At 26.1% G+C, this 22,317-nt stretch overlaps 1 protein-coding gene across 1 annotated transcript in view; it reads right to left on the bottom strand.

The window, feature by feature from the left end:
• LOC145850125 (putative aminopeptidase PLBD2) overlaps positions 1-11,863 on the bottom strand; it is a 14,616-nt gene extending 2,753 nt beyond the window's left edge. The window contains exons 1-2 of the mRNA XM_082955270.1: positions 11,699-11,863; positions 432-515 (exon numbers count right to left, since the gene is read on the bottom strand). Coding sequence (XP_082811396.1) covers positions 432-515; positions 11,699-11,863 — 249 coding nt within the window. The remainder of the gene's footprint in view (positions 1-431; positions 516-11,698) is intronic.
• Positions 11,864-22,317: the final 10,454 nt, after the last annotated feature.

Genomic DNA, 22,317 nt, shown 5'->3' with positions numbered 1-22,317 from the left:
GAATAAGTTTAAAATTCTTCTAGACATAACAAATTAGTAAACTTTATACTAAAAAAAACAAATCACATTTGTCAGTAAAGTTGATGTCTCGATGAAATTTAAGCTTTTTGTTCAACTTTTAATACAACAGATACGTTTTATTATTATTCTAATATTTGAGTACTGCATCGTAAACTATTTCCTGGTAGACTTTTAAACTTAAAAGCTTCTTTAGTTTGTTCAAATGATTTTGCAAAGACAAAATATACAGGTTATACCTACATTTACCGAAAAATTCAGTTAGAATAACATATCAGTTGTATTAAGCAAGGTTTATTTGTATTGAAACTTATTAAGTAAGTTTAAGTAGCAGTTTTAAAACCAAGACATATTAAGAATTATAAATAATCTTTAAAAAAGTTTTGAAACTAATATAAAAGAGGTAAATTTACCAGAAACCTAAAATCGACCGCCGCGTGATGCTTGTGGTGAAAGTTTTCAGGCGCAATCAGCAAGAAGGGTTTGTGTATTGGTCGCTGTTTTTACAGTATCTCTTTGAAAATATGTTTAATGTTATATATTTACTTAGCCAATAAAGTTACAATTTTTTAAACAAAAATTAGTGTTTTAAAAAATATTCTTTTATTACTTTATAACTTCTGATATGTTATTTTAAACTAAATTTAATAAATATAGCAATTACTTTTTAAACTAAATGTTTTGCTAATTCATCCTTTTTTCAAGTACTTTGTTTTGAAGTTAAACAAAACACAGTTCTTACAACTACATAATGCACTTTAAAAAATAAATTCATAATTGTTACAAAGTGAAACTTTTTACCTTGTCTCACAACAATAAAACACTAACTACAACATTTTTTGTGTTATTTAATTAGCTAGTAAAATAAGCAATGTTTGTTATCCATGCAGTTTACTTTAATATTATTAACTCATTTGATAAACAATTCATAATACTAATCTAGTAAATATTTAAAAGTATGATACAAGAATCAATAAGAATTTCCTTTATAAATACTTTTTTATTCTTATGAATAGACAGTCAAGTACAGTAAGGGCAATAATATGGAACGCACTTTAATAGATACGCACTAAGTATTGAAAATAAGATGAATTTTTTTTTTTAATTTTTGATGTTTTATTAGATAAATTAATTAAATGAACGCAAAAACGATTTTAAAATATTTTATGATAACATAAAGCTGTTATTTTTTAAATAACTTAAACAATAAACTAAGCGTGTAAAACTTTTGTTAACATAATAAAAAATTAGCTATTTTTCAATTTAAAAAAAACTAAATCTTGTCTAAAGCTGTAAGGTACACGTTTAACGTAACGTACGTTTTTTTGTAAAATAAAGTTTGTTTACCTATTTAAAAGTTTTTCAGAAATTTTACATTCAAAAACAATGTTCACAAAGTTTTAACAAAAGCAGACAAAATCATTTTTTTGGTTTCCCAAAACTTTCTGCTGTTTTATAAATTAATTCCGATCAAATGCAAATAAATAGTAACAAATACTGACACTTGATTGAGTTAAGTAACCAAAAGTTGCTTAAATTCATGTTTAATCAGTATGAACTTTGTTACGATTTATAAACCTAATTGAAGTGTCTGTTATTTGTAGATTTTTTTAAATTTTAATTAGTATGATGTTTATCATAATATTAGATCGTATGATAGATTTATAAATGATTTTATTTAGTATATCCAATTTTTGTTTTTAACTATAAGAATTTAATAATATTGTTTATTACACAAACTTTTCAAACTCGTTTTTTCATTAGTATAAATTAAACTAATTATCTTAAAAGCTGTTTCTTCTATTTAAAGCTCTTTATTCAAAAAGTCTTGAGATTTATAGTGTTTAAAGTAACTAAATAGGCTACTTTTTTACTATATCATTGTGGTTATTTATACTAAGATGTTTTAACAACTTAACAAAAATTTTACAAGACAAATTTAGATAGCAAGGTAAAATGCAGGTTTGTTATTTCGAGTTAATGTCAAAAAATAGAAAAAATTTGAAAGTTTTTAATAAGTATTTATTTTAAAAGGTAATTTATTTAAATCATCAATATTTTGTGTTACTAAAACCAACAATTTTTAAGTTTATACAGTTGCGATTTAAAACAAGTTCTCATATTTTTAGAAGCTTAAATCATTTCGCAGTTTGATATATAAAAGTTTAATTTCAGAACAATTTTTTCTATTTTTATCAAAAATTTTTGTTTGCATCTTCTAGTATAAATAAACTAAATAAAAAAACATGCCTGTAAAGTTCGATTGAACTAAGTAGCTAAAGTTAAACGAAATTTTATTTAAAAAGCTACAAAAAAAAACTACACTCACCTTTTGTTTTGGAAAAATGTGCACGAGATAATTAGAATTGTATATAAATTTTAATGTGAAGTATTATAATATAGCTTATTATCAGTGAAAATAAAATTTAAAAACAATTTATAGGCTTTAAAGTTTTTTGTTGCAATTTTCAAAAGAACTATACTGTTTTAAAAAATATTTTGGTGATTTTAAACTTTTACAAGATCTAAAAAAACTTTTTTTACTAATTAAATACTAGAAACTAATTAAACAAAAGGTTTTAGGAATATTTGATTGACAATAAACAATACTTTAGCTGCAACGAGAAACTATTTCATTTATTTTTAAGTAAAATTTCTTTATAGTAGTAGACTGAATATAGTAAAATTTTAATAATTTAAAAATCAGACTTGTTTTCAATTTTACTAAATAAATAAAATGACTCAAACTCTTTCTTTTCCAATATATTTCATCAATTTTCGTCAGAGAAAATACAATTGAAACAATAAACTAAGATAAAACACAAACAATATATATTACACAACATAGTAAATAATCAATTAAATAATTTCAAGCGTAATCAACATAAGTAAAATTTAAATAAGAATGGGTTCAATAAAACTCTACGTGTTAATTTATAAAAGTTAAGCGTTTATTTAAAAAAACATTTCACTAAACTGAAGTAGTTCCATTTAGTACCTATTGTCTACATATTTGATAAAATTACCAAAAGGGGGACAAAACTTCTATGAAAATATAGTTGCTAAAAGATAAAGTCTTTAAATAAAAAGTTATTAGGTTTGTTTATAATTTTATGCTAGTACATATGTGTTTCATATTTTTTAACATTTAGTTTCTTAAACCTTTATAGGTAAGCGAGAGATTACTTTTTTGTGTTTAATTTAAATCTGTTCCCTGGTACTGGTTTTTAGCGAATTTTTAAATGTTTATTAACACTTCTAAAATGGTTGTTTTATCATTTGGTTTGTAAACAAAACAATTGTTGTCTCTTATTGCTTATACTTTAATACAGAGGCAGTCACAATTAAAACCAAGTAAGTTGTTATGTTTGAATATTGTTATGAAAGTATTCTGTAAGATTGGAAAAAATTTTGTAAAAGGTTGTTTAAAAATTGTTTAATTTTATGTGACTTTTAGTGACTTTTAAATTAATGTAAATTTCAGAACTATATCCACTGTGCTCCTGGTCTTCAATGAGGAAAATCATCAAAAACCAAATGACACCCACAGTTCCAGTGGAATGATTCTCTTTTCAAACTTACAATGTTAGTACATTTGCTCTTGTATTCACTAGTTTAAGTTCCAAATTTAACATTAAAATAAAACACAACATTCCTAACTTTAATTAGAGTTACTAATATGAAGTATATTATTATAGTTTCCTTAAGAAACAAAAGATACAAAATACAATTAAAGCAGGGTGGCCAAAAAATCTGAAATCCTTGAAAAACCTGTAGTTTGACATTTTAGGCAAATTTGACTATAAAACCTGTACTTTGTGAAATATAAAATAAAAAATTGAATTAATATTTCTAAAGAACCTGGAATTTAGAACTACGTTAACATGTGAATTAAAAAAATTTGGTTGAGATGTGAAACACCTATCATATAATCTTTTTCATTTAAAACTATAAACAGGTTTTACAATATTTTCTACTCAATGTTGTTAAAGTATTTTAGTCAGTATTTTTAATATGAATTTAATAATATACCTAAAATTGACAATTGAATTGTATCTATAAACCTGGAAGAAATTTACAACAAACCAGTGGCCACACTGTTAAATTAAGCTGATCATTTTCAATAAATGCAGTATAAATTTCTGTAATAATAACGCACAGTTTTAAATATGAATAAAATGTTAATACTAATTGAGTCTGCTTCAAAATTATTTGATCCAGTCTCCCAGTTTATGTGCAATTTTTAAACTTACTCTTGAAGTTTTCAGTTCAGAAGAAGTTCTATTCATCAAAGTTTTTAACTTAAAAAAATAAGGGCATAGGGGGGAAAATTGAATTTTCCATAATTCCAATATAAATTCAAAGTTTTAATGTAGGAGTGACACATTAAATTTTCTTTTGAACTCTTTGTTCAAATGTCTTATGCAGAATTGCCACCCAGCTAAGTAAACTTTAGATTGTTTAATTTTCTTTTTCAAAACTTAGCTAGTTTGTACACTATTCTAAAATCTCAAGAATTTTAAAATATTCTTTCTTAAATGAATCTTTCTTAATGTCCTGTTTATAATTTTCGAGTATTTGAGCTTGATTATTAATATTGTTATAATTTTGAATTTTTTATTTTTCAAATCTCACCTCATGTTGGACTGTCTTTGCAAGCTAGTGTTTTTGCTCATAAAGGTCACAGCCATGTTTATTGATATCAAAGGTTATAATTAAAAAAAATTAATTGTAAATAACTTGAATTTATATAATGGAAGCTTTATAGTGGTGAAACTTTATAACATCAATTTATAAATTAACTTATATATTTTTTTTAAATATGATTGTGAAACAAGATTTATAATGAAACAAAAAGTATGTGCCTTTACATTATTAAACTGTTATTAGAGGAGAGTTTAGGTTGCTAAACAGGTCCTTATTTTTAGAGAAGTTACTGCACTTGGAAACAAATTTATTTAAAAAAAATTTATAGACTCTTAGGAATAAGATTTTTAAATTTAAGTTGATCCATTAAGTTTTTATGATGTAATACAATAACATCAGAGCTTGAGAATTACATCGATTTAAAAACGTTATGATGTAAATACAACTTAGAATCAATAAGTAACTTTGTGATGATTTTAAATGGTACATAAATTCTCATAACCTTAATTGAGTAGCCTTAAAAAGTCAGAAATTTACTTTCCTTATGTTACAAAAAGAATTGTAACCATCTATAAGTTGACATCTGATATATTTTGAAGAGTATTTAAAAATTAATTTGTGCAACTCTGCTGTTATATTTTGTTTCATAAAGTTGTTACTTGTTATTAGTAAAAAAGGTTTAAACTGTATAAAAAAGATGAAGGAACAATAATAACACTTTGATACTAGTTTTGTCATTTTATGTATCATATTACTTAATATTTGCAATTTTTTATTTTGTTAGTATGACTATATTATAAACTTAACAACTGTACTTTTATTCTACTTGCAGTCTTAAGTAGTGGTCTTAATGCTTTTGCTCAAAAGCTGTGCAAACTAAATTACTAAAATTAAAGTTTTGGACACCTCACTTTTATGTTATTTTGACGTTATTTTGTTATGTTTTGAATGTCTATAAATAGAACTTTTAAAACTTATGTTATTTTTCCAATAGTCACAAAAGAAAACAGCTGTTATTACATACATATCTTTCATCTTATTTAATTTATTGTGCACATTAAAACACTTTTTATAAACACTATTGAGCACACTTATAAGACTAATAGTCTTAGGCTTAAGTTTAGCAACTTTGTGTGTCAAAATAAGTTGTTTTTTATAGTTTTAACTCACATAAGCTATTAATAATCAGTTTAATTTTTAACCATTAATGTCAATTTTCATAATACTTTTACATAGTTATTTTTCTTAACTAAAAAAGATTGCTCAATTTACTGAAGTGTAAAGAGTTTTATAGATAACCAACATTGTTATGAGCAGTTTACTATTTTATTTTACTTAAAGGTTTTTTGTCCCCAAAACCGGGTCGTAAATAAAGTGTTTAATTTGCAAACCTCTATTTAAAACTATTATAAAATGTGTATGAATTATAATTTATTCATTTTACAGTCAAGTAAACACGTTGTGGAAGAAAAGAAGTGACATGGACCTTGGATGGATGACACAATTGAAGTGACCAATCAAGCAGTCTCAGCTGACAGAGCGGATTTAAGAAAGGTAGTTAGAATTATTGATTAACATACTTTACTAATTATTATTATTTGAAAGTTTTCAGGTAAAATTGTACTTTTGCTAATTTGAAAAAAATATAGTATGAAGTTCAAAATTCAACTAATTTTCAAGTAATTCAAACATATTTCTGAGTTTTAGTAGACGTTAACATGTCTATACAACTTTTGCCAATTTTATTTAAAGAAAAAGGTATTGTTATATGAATAAGTTTTGTTTTGCAAGGATAATAAACATATTCTCTTTAATAACGATTGTTATAATAATTTACAAAATTTTGTTGGAGTATTAAATTTTAATAAATAAATACATATACATATATTTTGAATAAAATTTTTTGATTATAATTCTTATAGCTTTCTTTACGATAAAAGTTCTGACGGTTCATTTAGTATTTAATTACTTACGTAAGCCTTTTCTAGTAGTTGTGTGAAAATTGTAGCAGTTTTTATAGTTAATGTAGTATTGTTTGTAAAAATAAACTTATTATTTTATAAAGTCAGCATGCTTTTAGATCATTGTTTATTTATTTTCTAGAAGCTAATTATTCATTTCGAAGACAAAGTTTTGGTTAAGTTAAACGTGTATTACCTTTAGTACTTTCCGTATATTTCTAATGCACAATCCTAAATTGTTTTGTAAGAAATGATAATTTGTAGTTCTATAACTAATTGTTATTGTTAATTTGGTGTTACAACCAATTATGAATAATAAATTACATTGGTATTGAATTTTGAACAACGTTGTTATGTTTTTATTAATCTGAATGGCTTATTTGTTCTGCTAAGCTTATTAAGATATGTAAAAGGGATTACATCTTTCAACTAAGCTGAAACTACTGATGTTATTTGTTTCTAGGTCAGTATAACCTTTTCTTTACCAATTTTTACTTGATAGCATGGATGTACATGAAACATAAGTCAAGATAACTTATATCCCTTACACCTAAAATATTTTAATTTTATTCTACCGAATTTATACTTATAATAGTCTCTGAGTGTTAATAATTAACAGTATTTAATCTAATATGTATCTTATCGTTTGAATGTAAAATTAACGTTCACAAAGTTTTTTAAATACATTATTTAATAGTAATCATTATTTTGGGCTTTTTTTATGTAAGTTATCAGTATAATTAAATTAAAGGTCCCCCAAAATATTTTAGTTTTAGTTTACTCCTTTGCCATTGTATAAGTTTTTACAAAGTTACTATTGTAAAAATCAATTTAAGGTTTTCTTTTACGTTTTGTGTATCTAATAACAGTTATGTCTGTATTTTACATTTACTAGCTCGCAATCGCATTTAATTAATATTAAACCAATAAGTACTTAATGATTAATATGTATATTTTATTACTGTCTTTTTTAAGGTAAAAAAAATTTTTTTTTTTAAACAAAAAACATAATATGATAGTCTATATAGTACTAAGTAGTATAACTATAAATAAATTTTTAAGGACGCTACTTGGACTTGATGATCAGTCGGAGCACCTGGACGGACAAAAACCGAAAATCAATCTCGTTTTTATATGAATATTTTTGTTTTATCGCAAATTAAACTATCAATCTGTTACAATTTGATGTTCGCAATATAATTTTTTTAAAGCTAATAATCCTGGGTTTGAATATCAGCCGGATGTAATTTATCAACTGTCAATTTTAGTAAGATGTCCGCAAGTAGAATTTTATTAATTTAATTTTGAAAAGACATGTCTTCAAATCATTTCTATCCTAGCATTTTTAAATGAACCAATAAGTTATGAATCATTACACGAAAAGTTGAGGATATATTTTGTGGCTTATATTTGCAATTTTAGATGCTAATGTGGGGTAAAAATAAGTTTTTAATGACCGCATTGTTATCACGAGAAATACTTTAAGACACACACAACAGAATACCAGATAAAATATATTAATCTATATATTTTTAAAGTGAACGCCATTACGTTGAAAGCAAAAGGTCTAGAATGCTCATAAGGCTTTGTCATATAACATTAAATTTTGTTGAATTTTTATCAATATAAAGATATGTTTACTCCAATCAGTCCTCAAGTTGAGATATAAAATAATTTATCAGATTAAAGCTTTTTTTAATGACCACTAGTTTTATGTCGCAAATTCACACATCTAGACTTTAAGTAAATCCGAAGAATATATAAGTACACTGTTATGTATAGTTACTATATTAGCAAAATAAGAACAAGAATTTAGTTAAATTTTTTTCCTGACATCTAAATAGGAATTTAAATATATTGAATTTTTCGGCATGTTCTTTAACTACTGGTTTTAAAAAGAACTCATGAATGTTAAGTTACCATAATTTATTTAAAGCTATCAATATAATAGTATTAAAATACAAATTAGTTTTTATTTTTCACACATAATTGTAAAATAACATGAACGCAATTTTCTTTTGGGTAGTTAGTTTATATTATCGTTTAACAAGTATAATGTACAAATGGTTCGTTTACGCAACTTTAAAGAAACTTGCCACAAACATTAACATTTTTATTATACATGCTTGGAAATTAGTTCCTACCTTGACATGCAGTCAGTTTATTGCAACTTATTGTTCGCAAAAAACAGCTTGGTGTAAGGACCTGGTGTACGAAATACCTTACGGTTGTCAAGTCATACACCACGGATACAGTTTAACGTCTTTACCAGAAATGTATTCTTCGGAATGAGCATAATACAGAAGAGTATCTTAGAATTAATGTTTTTCTAATTCGAACTTTTTTCATGATTTTACATCGTGAAGTGTGATAAATACCAAATGTTTACGGTTCGGATAATTGTATTCAGGTCTTTCTTAAATTCATGTACACAAAGTAACTGCATTATTTGACCAATTATGCAAGATAGCAACTACATCTTTAATTGTTTAAATGTTAATTTTGACTAAACGACTCTAAAGTTTGCTGAAGTTTAATTTGTTGAAATCAATTTGCATTTCTTTTTTAATATGTTTCTTTTTATGAAGTACAAACTCTGTATTATAATAAAAAAATTAGTCAATCAATCGTTGTTTAAAAATTATAAGGTTAGTTCTGTCATAGGTGTTGTTACTACTAAAGCTATTTTATCAACGAAATTTTTAATTTTATAAGCAAACTCAATCGTTAATACCATAAATTTACCTTATAATTAGTCGTATGACGCTTTGTTAAAATAAAATTTTGGGTTTAACTTCGATCGAAAAAAATACAACCTTTCAAAGTTTACAGTCTTGAATTTTTGTACATCTATTGATTTTTATATTTTCATTAGTTATCTTTACATTCATATTTCGTTAACTTCTGTTGAATTACAAAATTTTAAAATACTCTATTTAGATTGTTATAAGCATTCATAACGCTATCCTAAGATGTCTTAACGAATATAACTTTATTTTTCATTGTAATTTGTACTCATCTCTTCTATTAGACTTTTTTTTCCTGTGTTCATTAGCTTTTATAGTAATAACAATTTGCATCGTCTGCTATTGTCAAAAATGCGACAAGTATTTTATAAGAAATATCTGTATTTCTAAATTACTGTACTAAATAACAAATTACTACCAAAACATGTTTTTATAAACTCAAATTCCGTTAATAAACTTAGCTGAAAATGGCATATATACAATCATATAATGAAAAACAGGCACTCAGTCTTGCAAAAGTCGACGCTACATTTGTGAAGGTCTAGCTCAGTATAGAGAAGAATATATGTTTTAAGAGTTTTCAAAACGTGAAAACGTTATACCAGTACGTTTATTTTGTAGTCTTCCGTTTTCAATTATTGTTTTGTTCATTAAATCTCATAATAAAATGTGCAAAAAATTTTGTCAAAGGACCTGGTGCACAAAAGAACCTTTCGGTTATAGAGTCGTACACCACATCTTTTACAATCGTTAACGAGCCGATGAATATTAAGCTTTACAATTTAAAATTTGAAAATTAAACAAATAAAACATGCAAAAAGAAAACGAAGCTAAATTGTATTCAGAAATCAGTTGTGGGAGTAATCAATGTTTTGTAATTATTTTAATTAATTATTTAATGTTTCTACTAAGTTTTTGCGCATATTCTAGAAAATATGAGGTGTCTTTATTAATCATTAATTCAGATCTTGACTATGACAGTTGTTTCAAACAAAATCTGTTTAGTTACATATACCATTAAATGCTATCTATTTTTTAAATATGCGTTATGTTAAATGAACTAAATCACATTATTTAATCAGATAAATTGATTTTGAAAGTTTACATAAGTTATTTGTTTCTTAACTACACAAAAGGTTTTATCGATTTATGTTTAGTTACATATATCATTAAATGCTATCTATTTTTTAAATATGCGTTATGTTAAATGAACTAAATCACATTATTTAATCAGATAAATCGACTTTGAAAGTTTACATAAGTTATTTGTTTCTTAACTACACAAAAGGTTTTATCGATTATGTTTAGTTACATATATCATTAAATGCTATCTACACTTTAAATATGCGTTATGTTAAATGAACTAAATCACATTATTTAATCAGATAAATCGACTTTGAAAGTTTACATAAGTTATTTGTTTCTTAACTACACAAAAGATTTTATCGATTTATGTTTAGTTACATATATAATTAAATGCTATCTACACTTTAATTATGCGTTATGTTAAATGAACTAAATCACATTATTTAATCAGATAAATTGATTTTGAAAGTTTACTTAAACTATTTGTTTCAAAACTACACAAAAGGTTTTATCGATTTTGTCGTTTTATTTAACAAACTAAACTCTGATATTTTATTTTTAAGAAAAATTTAAATGAATTATAAACTTTTAACTAAATTAATCAAAATACCTGCTACTTAAAATTTTATTTATTGTATAGAAAACTTCATACAAGTACTATTAAAAAGTATCAATGTTGAATGAAACTGTTTGCTTTATTAAGTGTCAGCTTTAAAAAGTTTTTTTTAGTTATAAAACAACACTTTTAATTTTCTTTTTGACATAGTTGTTCGTAGGCACAGATACGAATTTAATTTGTTTTTGATTGTACAATTGGATTTGTTATCTTATCAGCATAAGTAATATATATACATGTTCTTAAGTTTTTTATTTATTTATTATAAGTATCGAAAGTAATATAAATTTTTCTAATATGGCTATTGACAATTTGTAATTTCAAAAACCTTAACAACCTTTATTAAGAACTTGTAAAATAAAAACGATGCTAACCTTTCGGCAGCAACGTTCAAAACTTATGACATCAGTGGAACTGAAAAAAAATCATTACTAGGCAAAAACTCTGACTCTCTTGAGGTAGCCTAAAAAATTTTTGGGTAAAAAAAAAGGCGTCCGACTTTCGTCGAACACCTTTGAAAAAAATATAGGAAGAAAAGTTGGAAAAAAATTTGAGCAAAAAAGCCGTCCGAATTCGCCCGCGGGCGAATTCGGACGGCTTTTTTGCTCAAATTTTTTTCCAACTTTTCTTCCTATATTCCCTCGACCCTTCTCAAAACCCAAAAATTCATTTTCAACAATTTTTCCAAAAAACAGACCTCCCGCTCTTTTACAAATATTTTCTCGAGCCTCCTGCTTCCCTTCCAAAACATTTCGCTTCAACTGACCTCTGACTTTGAAAGCGACCATGAGATTATGCCGCTTTTTTACAAGTTACATTTTGAGTGCTTCGCAATTTCTGGTATCTCGCCTACTCTGCTTCAGTCGCCCCGTCCGAACCTTCACCTCTAGAAATGCTTTACTTTTTGCACTCAAACGTACTTTCAACTGGGCTGAATCATGTCACAGCTCGTTCATATACTGCTACGCCTTGCGAGAGAGCGGCTTTCATGCTCAACGGCTTGCTTAGGACGGTACCTGCCTTGCTCTCGCTTTACCTTCCCTAGCTACTTATTCAATGAGGTCTGCTATACAACCTATAACCGCCTAACTGCGGTCTAGCGACTCCAGCTCGAATCGACGGCCACGTCGACTCCAGCTATAACCTGTATGCCAGCAAAAACACACAGCCCGCCTTGACGACGTCTACCCGCTAGGACGTCTAGGGATTTTTTCATTACAGCTTTACACTGTAAAATCCCTAAGCTGACTAGGTCGTCAGCTTGCTTTTTTCATATTCAAGTGCCTTTCTTAATAGTGTAGCATTAAGTATACGCGTATGATGCTCAAATGTTGCTGTTGAAATATTGTATTGTGGCTACCTCAAGAGAGTCAACCTATTCTTTTCTTCAACTTTTTTAAACTTTTTTTTATACTTAATAAAACTTATCTACATGCTAATTTAATACATTTTTATTTGTTTCTTTTTTAAAAAACGCGTTTAAAGTTTTTCAGTTTATATTTTCATAAGTTTAATTTGTTACAATCAAATAAAAATATAAAAGTAGCGATAAATAAACAAAAGATTAAACTTGCATATGTTGTTTTAAAACGTTTAGAAAAGCATAAACTAAAAACTGTAATGTTTTATTAACAGAATGAATATACTAACTTGTTTAGTACTTTTTTTTTCAATTTTTACCATAGTTTATAGTAATGCAAAATGGACTACATATTTGTTCAAACATGATGTGCATCAAAACAAAATAACTCAATTCAAAACAACAAAACTGACAGATAATTTTGGCAAAACTGATATTTTAAGAGCTGCATTTAAAAACAGTATAAAAGAAAATGGGTTAGCTTTGTTAATTAACCTGTTAAGTTTTTTAAATAAAAATTACTTTTTTTTTTGAAGATTTTTTAATATGCAGAAAATGATTTTATATACTATAGTTTTGGCATTTAAACTCAGTTTTCTTCATAACAATTATAAAACACATACAAATACTACAAAAATTGGTTTTCTTAAATAAATAATATAGAAGTCAAATAAAAAATTAAAAGTTTAAAGGACTTAAAATTTTACGAATTTGAGTAAAAACAAATATTACTTTAATTAAAAAAAGATTTTTGAAGACATTATAAGTAAGTATGAAAAATGTTAATACTTTAGTAATTTCTATTATACTTTACAAAGGTTTTCCTTTATTGACATTAAAACAAATTCAAAATTCAACAATTCAATGCAAGCCTATGTCGCTGGTTTCGCGGAAGGAATACTAACAAAAAACCTGATAAAACAAAAAATTGAAAACTCAAAATCAGGTTTCTATACTTTAATAAATGTAACAGATAACTTTTAATTTCTAACGATACTCAAAAACTTACAAACATGTTTTGAAAAACACCTAAATTTAAAAGTTTGTGTATGAAACAAAGCCTAAAGAGTTTTTTTAAAAGCTTGTCAATTTTTTCGTTTTAAACAAAACAAAAGTAGTTTTCCGGAACAGCCATACAAGCTGAAAAATTGTTAATTAAAAAGTTATTCTTGTTTAATTATGTATAAGAATAAAAAATTATTACTTACAAGGAACTAAAACACAGGTCACTGTCCCAAAGTTTCGAAAAACTGCCCTCGTCTCAAGAGGTTTTTCAGAGAAAACTTGGACTACATGTACAGTATGATCGATCAAAACCCAAAAAGTGACTACTGGCAGCAAGTACATTAGTTAAAAAATAATAATATTAAGTAGTAAATAATAAGTTTTTGACCCTGGGCATACCCATAAAAATTATTATTTTACTTGTGGTTTTTTACGATCAACATAACTGTGTAATTTTTTTAACTACCTAGGTCCGTCTCATATTGTTACAATTACAAGGTTTAGAAGACGGTTACAATGGAAAGGAAAATATAGACTTGAGCCTACGGATTGACCCGTACGGATTATTGTGAGTTTCGTAAATTTTGAAGGAATACAGGAAACTATTTAGAAATTTTCATCGTTTTCTACCATTAACAATTAAATATATAGTTTATGCACGAACTTCTTATTCGTTTAGTTATAATGATACATGTACAAAAAAGATGTGACTAGCTAAAGACAAGTTACAGATACAAATACTATGGCTTAATTCTTATAGTTAACTTATTTATCACGATAAGTAAGTTTATTCTTATGCCAGATAGTTTATTCAACAAGTTTATATAAAAACAAATGTATTTTTTGTTGTTTGATTCATCAAAAAAGTTAAAGATGACAATTAATATTTCAGATTAGTAATTTAAAAAACAGATGATCTCTTGCCATAAAACATACAGCCTTATTTTTCATTAAAAAATAAAAAAATTCATATAAGAATTTATAACACTTTTTACTTATCAGGATTTACTTTTAAGAAAAAGACATGTAATGTATTATGTTTTAAACATACTTTGACATTAAATAAATGTATACAAACCTCAACACTTAAATTTAATTTCTATAAAAATAAAAATAAATTTTGTTATATATTGCTTTTTCAATGTAAAATGTAATTATGATTAAGTTTTTCCATTAACATGCTTCTTTCTTAACGTTTTTATTTAGAAACAAAATAATTTTAACATACCTAATTGAAATGTTTTTAAAACAAATAAAACAGTTATTTATTTATCTAACATTTAGTACTTTATTTATTTTATATGAAATTTCCTGCTGGAATTATATTAAATAAAAAGTGGTATATTTTTTATTTTTTAAAGTTATGACATAATTAATTACTCATATAAACTTTAAAAAAACTTACCTTTTTAATTATTACAAATAACGATAAACTTATCGTTTCCAGTAAAACCTATTATTAGTATTTAAAATATTTAATCTAAAAATAATTTAATCTAATCAATTTTTTTTTTCTGTTGGTTGTTAGGTTGTTGGTTACTCTTGTAAAAGGTAAAACAAATTATCATGCTTTATTTAGCTTAAAACACATTTAATATAATTTTAGCTGACAAAGTAATTTTATTTTGTTTTTTAAGCACTTTTAAACGTATAAAAGCTAATAACTATGAGAAAATTCTGCATAAAAACTTAAAAACTTTTTTAGTTTTCAAAAATAACAAAGTTAAATGCTTACTTGTACTTCTTCAAACTCATTGTTCTTTGAGAAAACAAAATTTTACCACACTAGTAACTTTTATTCTGATGATTAAAAAACGTTATTGAGTTTTCAAACAAAAACAAATTTTATATATAAAATTTTATGTAACTTGAAGAACAGAGTTGTTTTTTCTTAATAATCTGATTTTTTGTTTTTACGCAAAAAAATATAACTCATTTTTATGTTCTTTATTTACTTTATTGTTTAGAAGTAAAACACAACAGAGTATATAATCTAAGTTAAGAAACAACTTTTAACCACAAAAATAAGTACCAAATTTATATTGTAATCACATTTAGTGACTTTAAACAAGTTTAAACAATTTACTATCATGTTTCTTTTAAACAAGAAAACTGAATCTTTACTTGTAGTTGTTGAACTGCGAACAAGCTCTTTATATGAAACTGCTTCAATACAAATTTACTTAACAATTTTGCAAACACGTTTTAAAAGCTACTTTTTTATACTAATGAAGCACTTTTAAATAATCAATACTAGAAAAAACGTAGTAAACTTAGCACAAATAAAACATCTTTTATACCTATGTATTTACTTAAAGTTTGTTTTTTTTGCATACATGCTTTAGTTTAGAAAAATAGTTTAAAGTGTTTTCAAAAAAGTAATATGTCGTTTTGTGTGTGTAAAACTTTTTATACTTTTTCATGAAAATCTAAAAAGAAAAAAAACCTAAAGTATAGAATGTGATTATATATTGCATTAATGTATACTCAGCTTTGTTCATTATTGCTTAATATTTAGGTATTAGTCTAAACGTTTTCACAAAAATTACATGTTATTGTGTGTAGAAACATTTTTGTACTTTTTCATGTAAAACTCCAAAATTAAAAAAAAAATAGACGGTTACCTAAAATATAGAATGTAATTAATTTACATTGATGTATACTCCGCTCTTATTATTAATGCTTGGATTTAGGTAAGAGTTAAAATACTTTCAAAAAAAACATATTATTATGTGTATAAGTTTTTTTATACTTTTTTATAAAAAACTTTCTAAAGTAAAAAAAATATAGACGATTACTTAAAATACTGAATATGATTAATTTGCATAAATATATACTTATCTTTATACTGTTTAATAAGCAATCATTAATAATTAAAATTTAAACTCTTTTTTTAATGCTCTGAATTTTTTGTTATTGATATTTTAGTTCCACTCCATTATGCGATAGTTTTTCATACTCATGTGTTGAAAAGTATTACTTTATATTCTGAGATAGTAGAACAAGTTTAAAACATTAACCTGTTACGATTTATTAAATATTTCAACTTAGTACGTTTTTACAGTATCATTATATTTTTTTTTCTCACAACACTTAATAAAAATACTAATAAATTCCAAAAAAACTTATATTACAAATATTGTAATCAAATCCTGTAACAAACAAAAAAAAAACATCAAAACCTGTATCATAGTTTTTAATAAACTTTTATGCACGCAAAAGCCTTAAATTATTTTAGGCTCAAGTTTTATTAAAAGGTTAATAAAATAAACGAGATTTCACTTTAGAAACTTAACAAAGTTAATATTTTATCTGATTTTAAAACAAAAATAGTTTCTTCTGCAACTGCTAACATTTTTTATACTCAACGCAATTTAAATCTACATCAACCAACTCTCAAGCGATAACGGGTCCATTTAAATTGATAAAAGTTAAAGTAGTTAGTTAAGTGGATACAAATGTTAATAAAAAATCAATCAAACAAACAAAGTTTTATTTATAACATTTAGCAGTAAAATAATTTAAATAGAATTTAGAAATTTTACTAAAACTTTACTAAACACCCAATGTGAGAGCAATTTAAACCAATCACAGCCAGCTTTCGAGCGATCACGAGGTAAAAGAAATTCTGTTCGCCGTCAGCCCCGCAAATTTCAGGAGGTCTTCAGAAAACTCCCTCCCCACCAACCCACTCGAGTGCTCGGCCCTGGTCAAGCTTCTGCCAGATTTCACCGATTTACTGGTCGGTCACGCCACCTGGCGGCCCTACTCGACCATGCTGAAGATCATGAAGAAGTACCACTTTCATTTCACCAAACACGACGGTTTGTTTCTCCTTAATAAAAAAAAGTGTTTTTAAGCGAGCTGGAAGGTTAGTAGTTTGTTTTGTGCATAAAAAAACTATTACTTACGATAAAATACAAAGGCGTATAGAGTTTTAGCATGGAATTTTTATGTATGAGTAGCATCACTTACAAAATCACGTTCACAGGTACTGAGTACGCAGGGAACAAAGTGGCTTACAACAGCGAGCCTGGGTATTTGTTTTCATCCAACGACTGGTACATCATGTCGTCCGGTCTGGTGAGAACGAGCATTTGTAACATAACTGCATGTTGGAACTGTTGCTTTTTCAAAACTCCTTAAACATTTGGCACTAGTTTTAAGAACCAGCTTTAGTTTCTGTAAACAAAAACTCGTGTTACCCGAAGGTGACCATGGAAACCACGATTGGAAACAGGAACGACGAAAGGGCGAAGAGTTTCGTGGGGGCCAGGGGGAGGTTGTTGGAGTGGGTGAGGAACCTGGTTGCCAACAGGATGGCGTCCAGCGGATCCGAGTGGTGCCAAGTGTTTCGGCGGCACAACAGCGGGACGTTTGAAATTTTATTTATTTTGATTTAATTTTTTCATCCAGTTTTTGATTAACTTATATCTTAGAAACTATTTTATATAATGTTATTTATGTCTGCACAGAGAGCTTTACTATTAGGAGAAAATCAAAAACATTGCCCCGCGCATAGAACACTCTGTGTATTAATTAAGTCTAAATATATTATTTTTTTGTTATTTGATTAACTTTTATTTCTAATGTTTTTTTGAATATATGAGCTAATTCTTGGTTAATTAGGTACAATAACCAATGGATGGTAATTGATTACAATAAGTTCGTTCCTGGGAGGAAACCTTCCTACAACGATGGACTGCTGTACGTTCTCGAGCAAATTCCGTGAGCTTACTTTTGAAAGTTCATACATATGTATAAGTTTCTAGTTGTGCTTTATTTGAAGAAGCCACTCTTTTACGTAAATAAAGACAATTAAGCTAATTTAAAGTTTTGTAAAGCTCATTATTCAATTCACAAATGTTGTTTAAAGACAGTTTGTTATTTGGTTTTATGTTACACATTCTATTCAAAACGCACTATTTTAATGCTTTCAGAGGTCTTGTACATTATAAAGATATGAGTGACAGACTTGTTGAAAAAAAATACTTTCCAAGTTACAACTATCCGTGAGTATTTTTATTTTCAAATATATTTTATTCATAGCTTCAATATTTTTGTTTACTTTGTAGCTGCTAAATTGCTAACATTAAAATTGTGCAAAGTTTCTGCCTTTCATTAAACAAGTTTTTGTTAAAACTTCAAGCTAAAAATTTTTAAAGTCGTTGATTTTATTAGTACTTCACTTTATTTAAAAGCTATAAAAAGTAGTTGAAGTTAAACTTAACCTTTATTTTTGTTATATAAATATTTTGTAACTTGTTTTTTATTATACACTGAAAATAGTTTGTAAGTGTGTTTTCATTTATTTTAAACAGCTACTTTGAAAAAGTACAGCGCGAAGGAGGTTTCTTGGATAAAAACGGTAAATCAAGCTACGATTCAAAACCAAGGGCTAAAATATTTGCTCACTACCAATCGAATGTGACAGATGTTAGAAAAATGTTCAAACTAATGAGGTAATGTAATATTTAGTGCTTTTATGTATATTAAGTATGTGTACTGTGTATACTTTCTGAACTATTCAAAACAATGTTAATGAGTAGACTTAATATAAAACGTACAATTGTTTTTTACAGAACTAACGATCTAGTTTTTGTTTGTCTTTTTTAAAACGTTGTATACAAGTGTATAGCATTGTGAACGACCTAACTAATTGCAACTAAACAAAATAAAATATTTAGTTAGTAATAATAATTAGTTAGCAAAAACCGTAGGTTAGTAAATAACTTTTATATTTACTTAAATAACTACTTAAAAAACTGTGTAATTAGGTACTACTTTGTTATTTAACAACGCTTTAAAGCATTACAAAAACAAAAATTAGCTTTTAAAAATGTTTCTTTACAAAATAAAGTTCACTAAAAGGAGAACTTAATACAATTTTAAGTCTAATATAAGTTTAGTTATAACAATAGTTTTTATTTGTATAACAATCGCATATAATGTTCTTTTGAAGCTTAATTTTTTTTGATCCTGTAATCGGTGTATAAACAAATTGTATTTATACTACACTCTACCATTGTTGTTCTCCAAAAAAAATTAAAGAAAAATGTTATTTAGAGGTCGTTTTGAAAAAAATCATCAATTTATTCATATTAATTATTAACTGACAGGCTAAAAAATTGATAAATTATCGAATTTTTGTACACCATTCCATTTTTTTTTGCAGAAAGAACGACTACAAAGACGATCCGCTGCAAGGTGGTTGGGCGAGCAACGCGATCGCTTCCAGGTACGATTTGAATGACGTGTACGGAGGACTGACGTCACAGCTCTTCGGCGCCACCGACGCCAAAGTGACCAGTTACTTGCACAAGTTTGTTTGATAAGAATAACTAAAGTTGCTGTACTAGTTTAATATATATATATTGGTATAAATATAATTGAGATGAAAAACTAACACTAAGAAGAATTTAGACTTTTTAAAGTAAAAAAATTGGTTCTTAAAATAAATGAAAGTTCTTTGATTAAAAGGATTAATTTAGGTAAAAGTTAAAGGTAAATGTTTAATAACTTTAAAAACTACCACGTCGTATAGTGGAATAAAAAAAAAACTATTTTTAAGCATGTTGTTGTTCTAAAAAACAACAATAAATTGTGATTTCATTGTGTACAAATAGAAAAAAAAACATAAAAACTAGAATTTAAACAATCTTCAAATAAACTTTAAACTTTTTTTTATTCTACTAATTTTTACGAATCGTAAAAAGATATAAAAAACTGCAAAAATATTTCTTTCCGACTGTAATATAGATTGCTTTGGTATGAAATTCAAACAAGGTTGATGGCCTATATATAAATAAACATTTTATTATTTTAGAGCCTAGGATTAAAACTAAAGAATTAGGACTATAAGATTAAAATAGTAATAATAGCTGTATAATCAGACTAAAAATTAAAGAAAATTAAAAAACTACTTTAGTGATTGTCGTACTCTGGTGACCTGTAGTATTCAAAAGTTTTAGCCGAGCAGACTAAAAAAACAAACATAAAATTCAAAAAAGAGTTTACATTGTTTTCTTTTGTAATGTTTTATTTAGTTGAGCTAATGGTAAATCATAGCCTGATATTTTTTGTTCTAAGCGTTAGTAACAAAAACAAAACTTTTTAATCATAATAATTTTTCTTCAGTAACTTAAGCATGGTTGCCGAGTGCGGACCAACACACGACCAGGTGCCACCTTTCAAATGGTCCGACCACAAAAACGCCCCGGACAAGCACGAGGGACAACCAGACGTTTTTGACTTCAAACCAATACTAGTCGAATGGTTGAATGATTAGGTTGATACTGGATCTTAAATGGTGGTAGACCTTTATCGCAAATAACTTCTTGTTTAAGATTAGTCAGTTGTTTAAGAGTTGCATCTAAAAACTGTTGTTATAAAATATTTTTTGTCTATCACTAAAATGTCACCAAACCTATCGATATACATAAATTTGTTTTGAATTGAATAAAGTTGGTTTCTTAAACGAATCTATCTGTGTTTAAGAGAAAGTTAAGCGTGTGACCAAGCTTAATTTTGTTTGTTACAAAAAGAAAATTGTGTTTAGCATGAAAACTAATTGATTTTCTTCTGTTTTATTATTTTAAGTATTGTGGCTATAGCGTTTATTTAAACCCTGATTTGAAATTAAACAATCAACATATTCATGTAAAAGTCTATGATTTTTTTATTTAATGTGCATTTGAATCTTAAACATGTTAAATACAGTAACAATAACTTGTTAAAATTGTTTTTTTACAAACTTTATGTTAGTATTTTAATTTATGTTCAACATTATTATTTTTTTAAAGATGATTAAAAAGGTTGTTCAAAAATTTGACAATTACTTAATAACTTTCACATCAAATAACAATTTTTTTATGCTAAATAATTTTAAGATAAATGAGTCATAACTTTAATTTTCAAAAAAACAATTAGAAAAAAGTATGTTTACAATGTGGTATAGCTTCTTAAAATTTCTTGTATAGGTTATTATATTAAAAGCAATTAAAAAACAATCAGACTGACAAATAAAACTTCTTATTTCATTTAATGCTTTATCTAAAATAATAACTATTATTATGACAAGTTCCTAATTAGTGATCGAAAGCATGACAAGTTTCAAATGTTACAAAAATAATTTATAAAATACAAAAGGTTAGTTTTTTAGTAAGGCAGTGTTTCGGCAAAATGTATTTTTACAATATTTAAAAAAAAATTCTACTTTAAATTTCTAAAATAATTTAACAATTGTAAGTGTATGTGAACTTTGAGCGTGTAGTATTGACGAAGTATTTGGAAAACAGTATAAGTTTAAAATTCTTCTAGACATAAAAATTAGTAAACTTTATACTATAAAAAAACAAATCACATTTGTCAGTAAAGTTGATGCCTCGATGATATTTAAGCTTTTTGTTCAACTTTTAATACAACAGATACAACTTGTTATTTTTCTAATATTTGAGTATTGCATCGTAAATTATTTCCTAGTAGACTTTTAAACTTAAAAGCTTCTTTAGTTTGTTCAAATGTTTTTGCAAAGACAAAATATACAGGTTATATACATTTACCGAAAAATTCAGTTAGAATAACATATCAGTTGTATTAAGCAAGGTTTATTTGTATTGAAACTTATTAAGTAAGTTTAAGTAGAAGTTTTAAAACCAAGACATATTAAGAATTATAAAAAATCTTAAAAAAAGTTTTGAAACTAATATAAAAGAGGTAAATTTACCAGAAACCTAAAATCGACCGCCGCGTGATACTTGTGGTGAAAGTTTTCAGGCGCAATCAGCAAGAAGGGTTTGTGTATTGGTCGCGGTTTTTACAGTATCTCTTTGAAAATATGTTTAATGTTATATATTTACTTAAGCCAATAAAGTTACA

Source organism: Thalia democratica, chromosome 2 (assembly GCF_965202585.1).
Source record: "Thalia democratica chromosome 2, ktThaDemo2.hap1.1, whole genome shotgun sequence".
Lineage (NCBI taxonomy): Eukaryota > Metazoa > Chordata > Thaliacea > Salpida > Salpidae > Thalia > Thalia democratica.
This window is presented reverse-complemented; position numbering and strand designations above follow the sequence as displayed.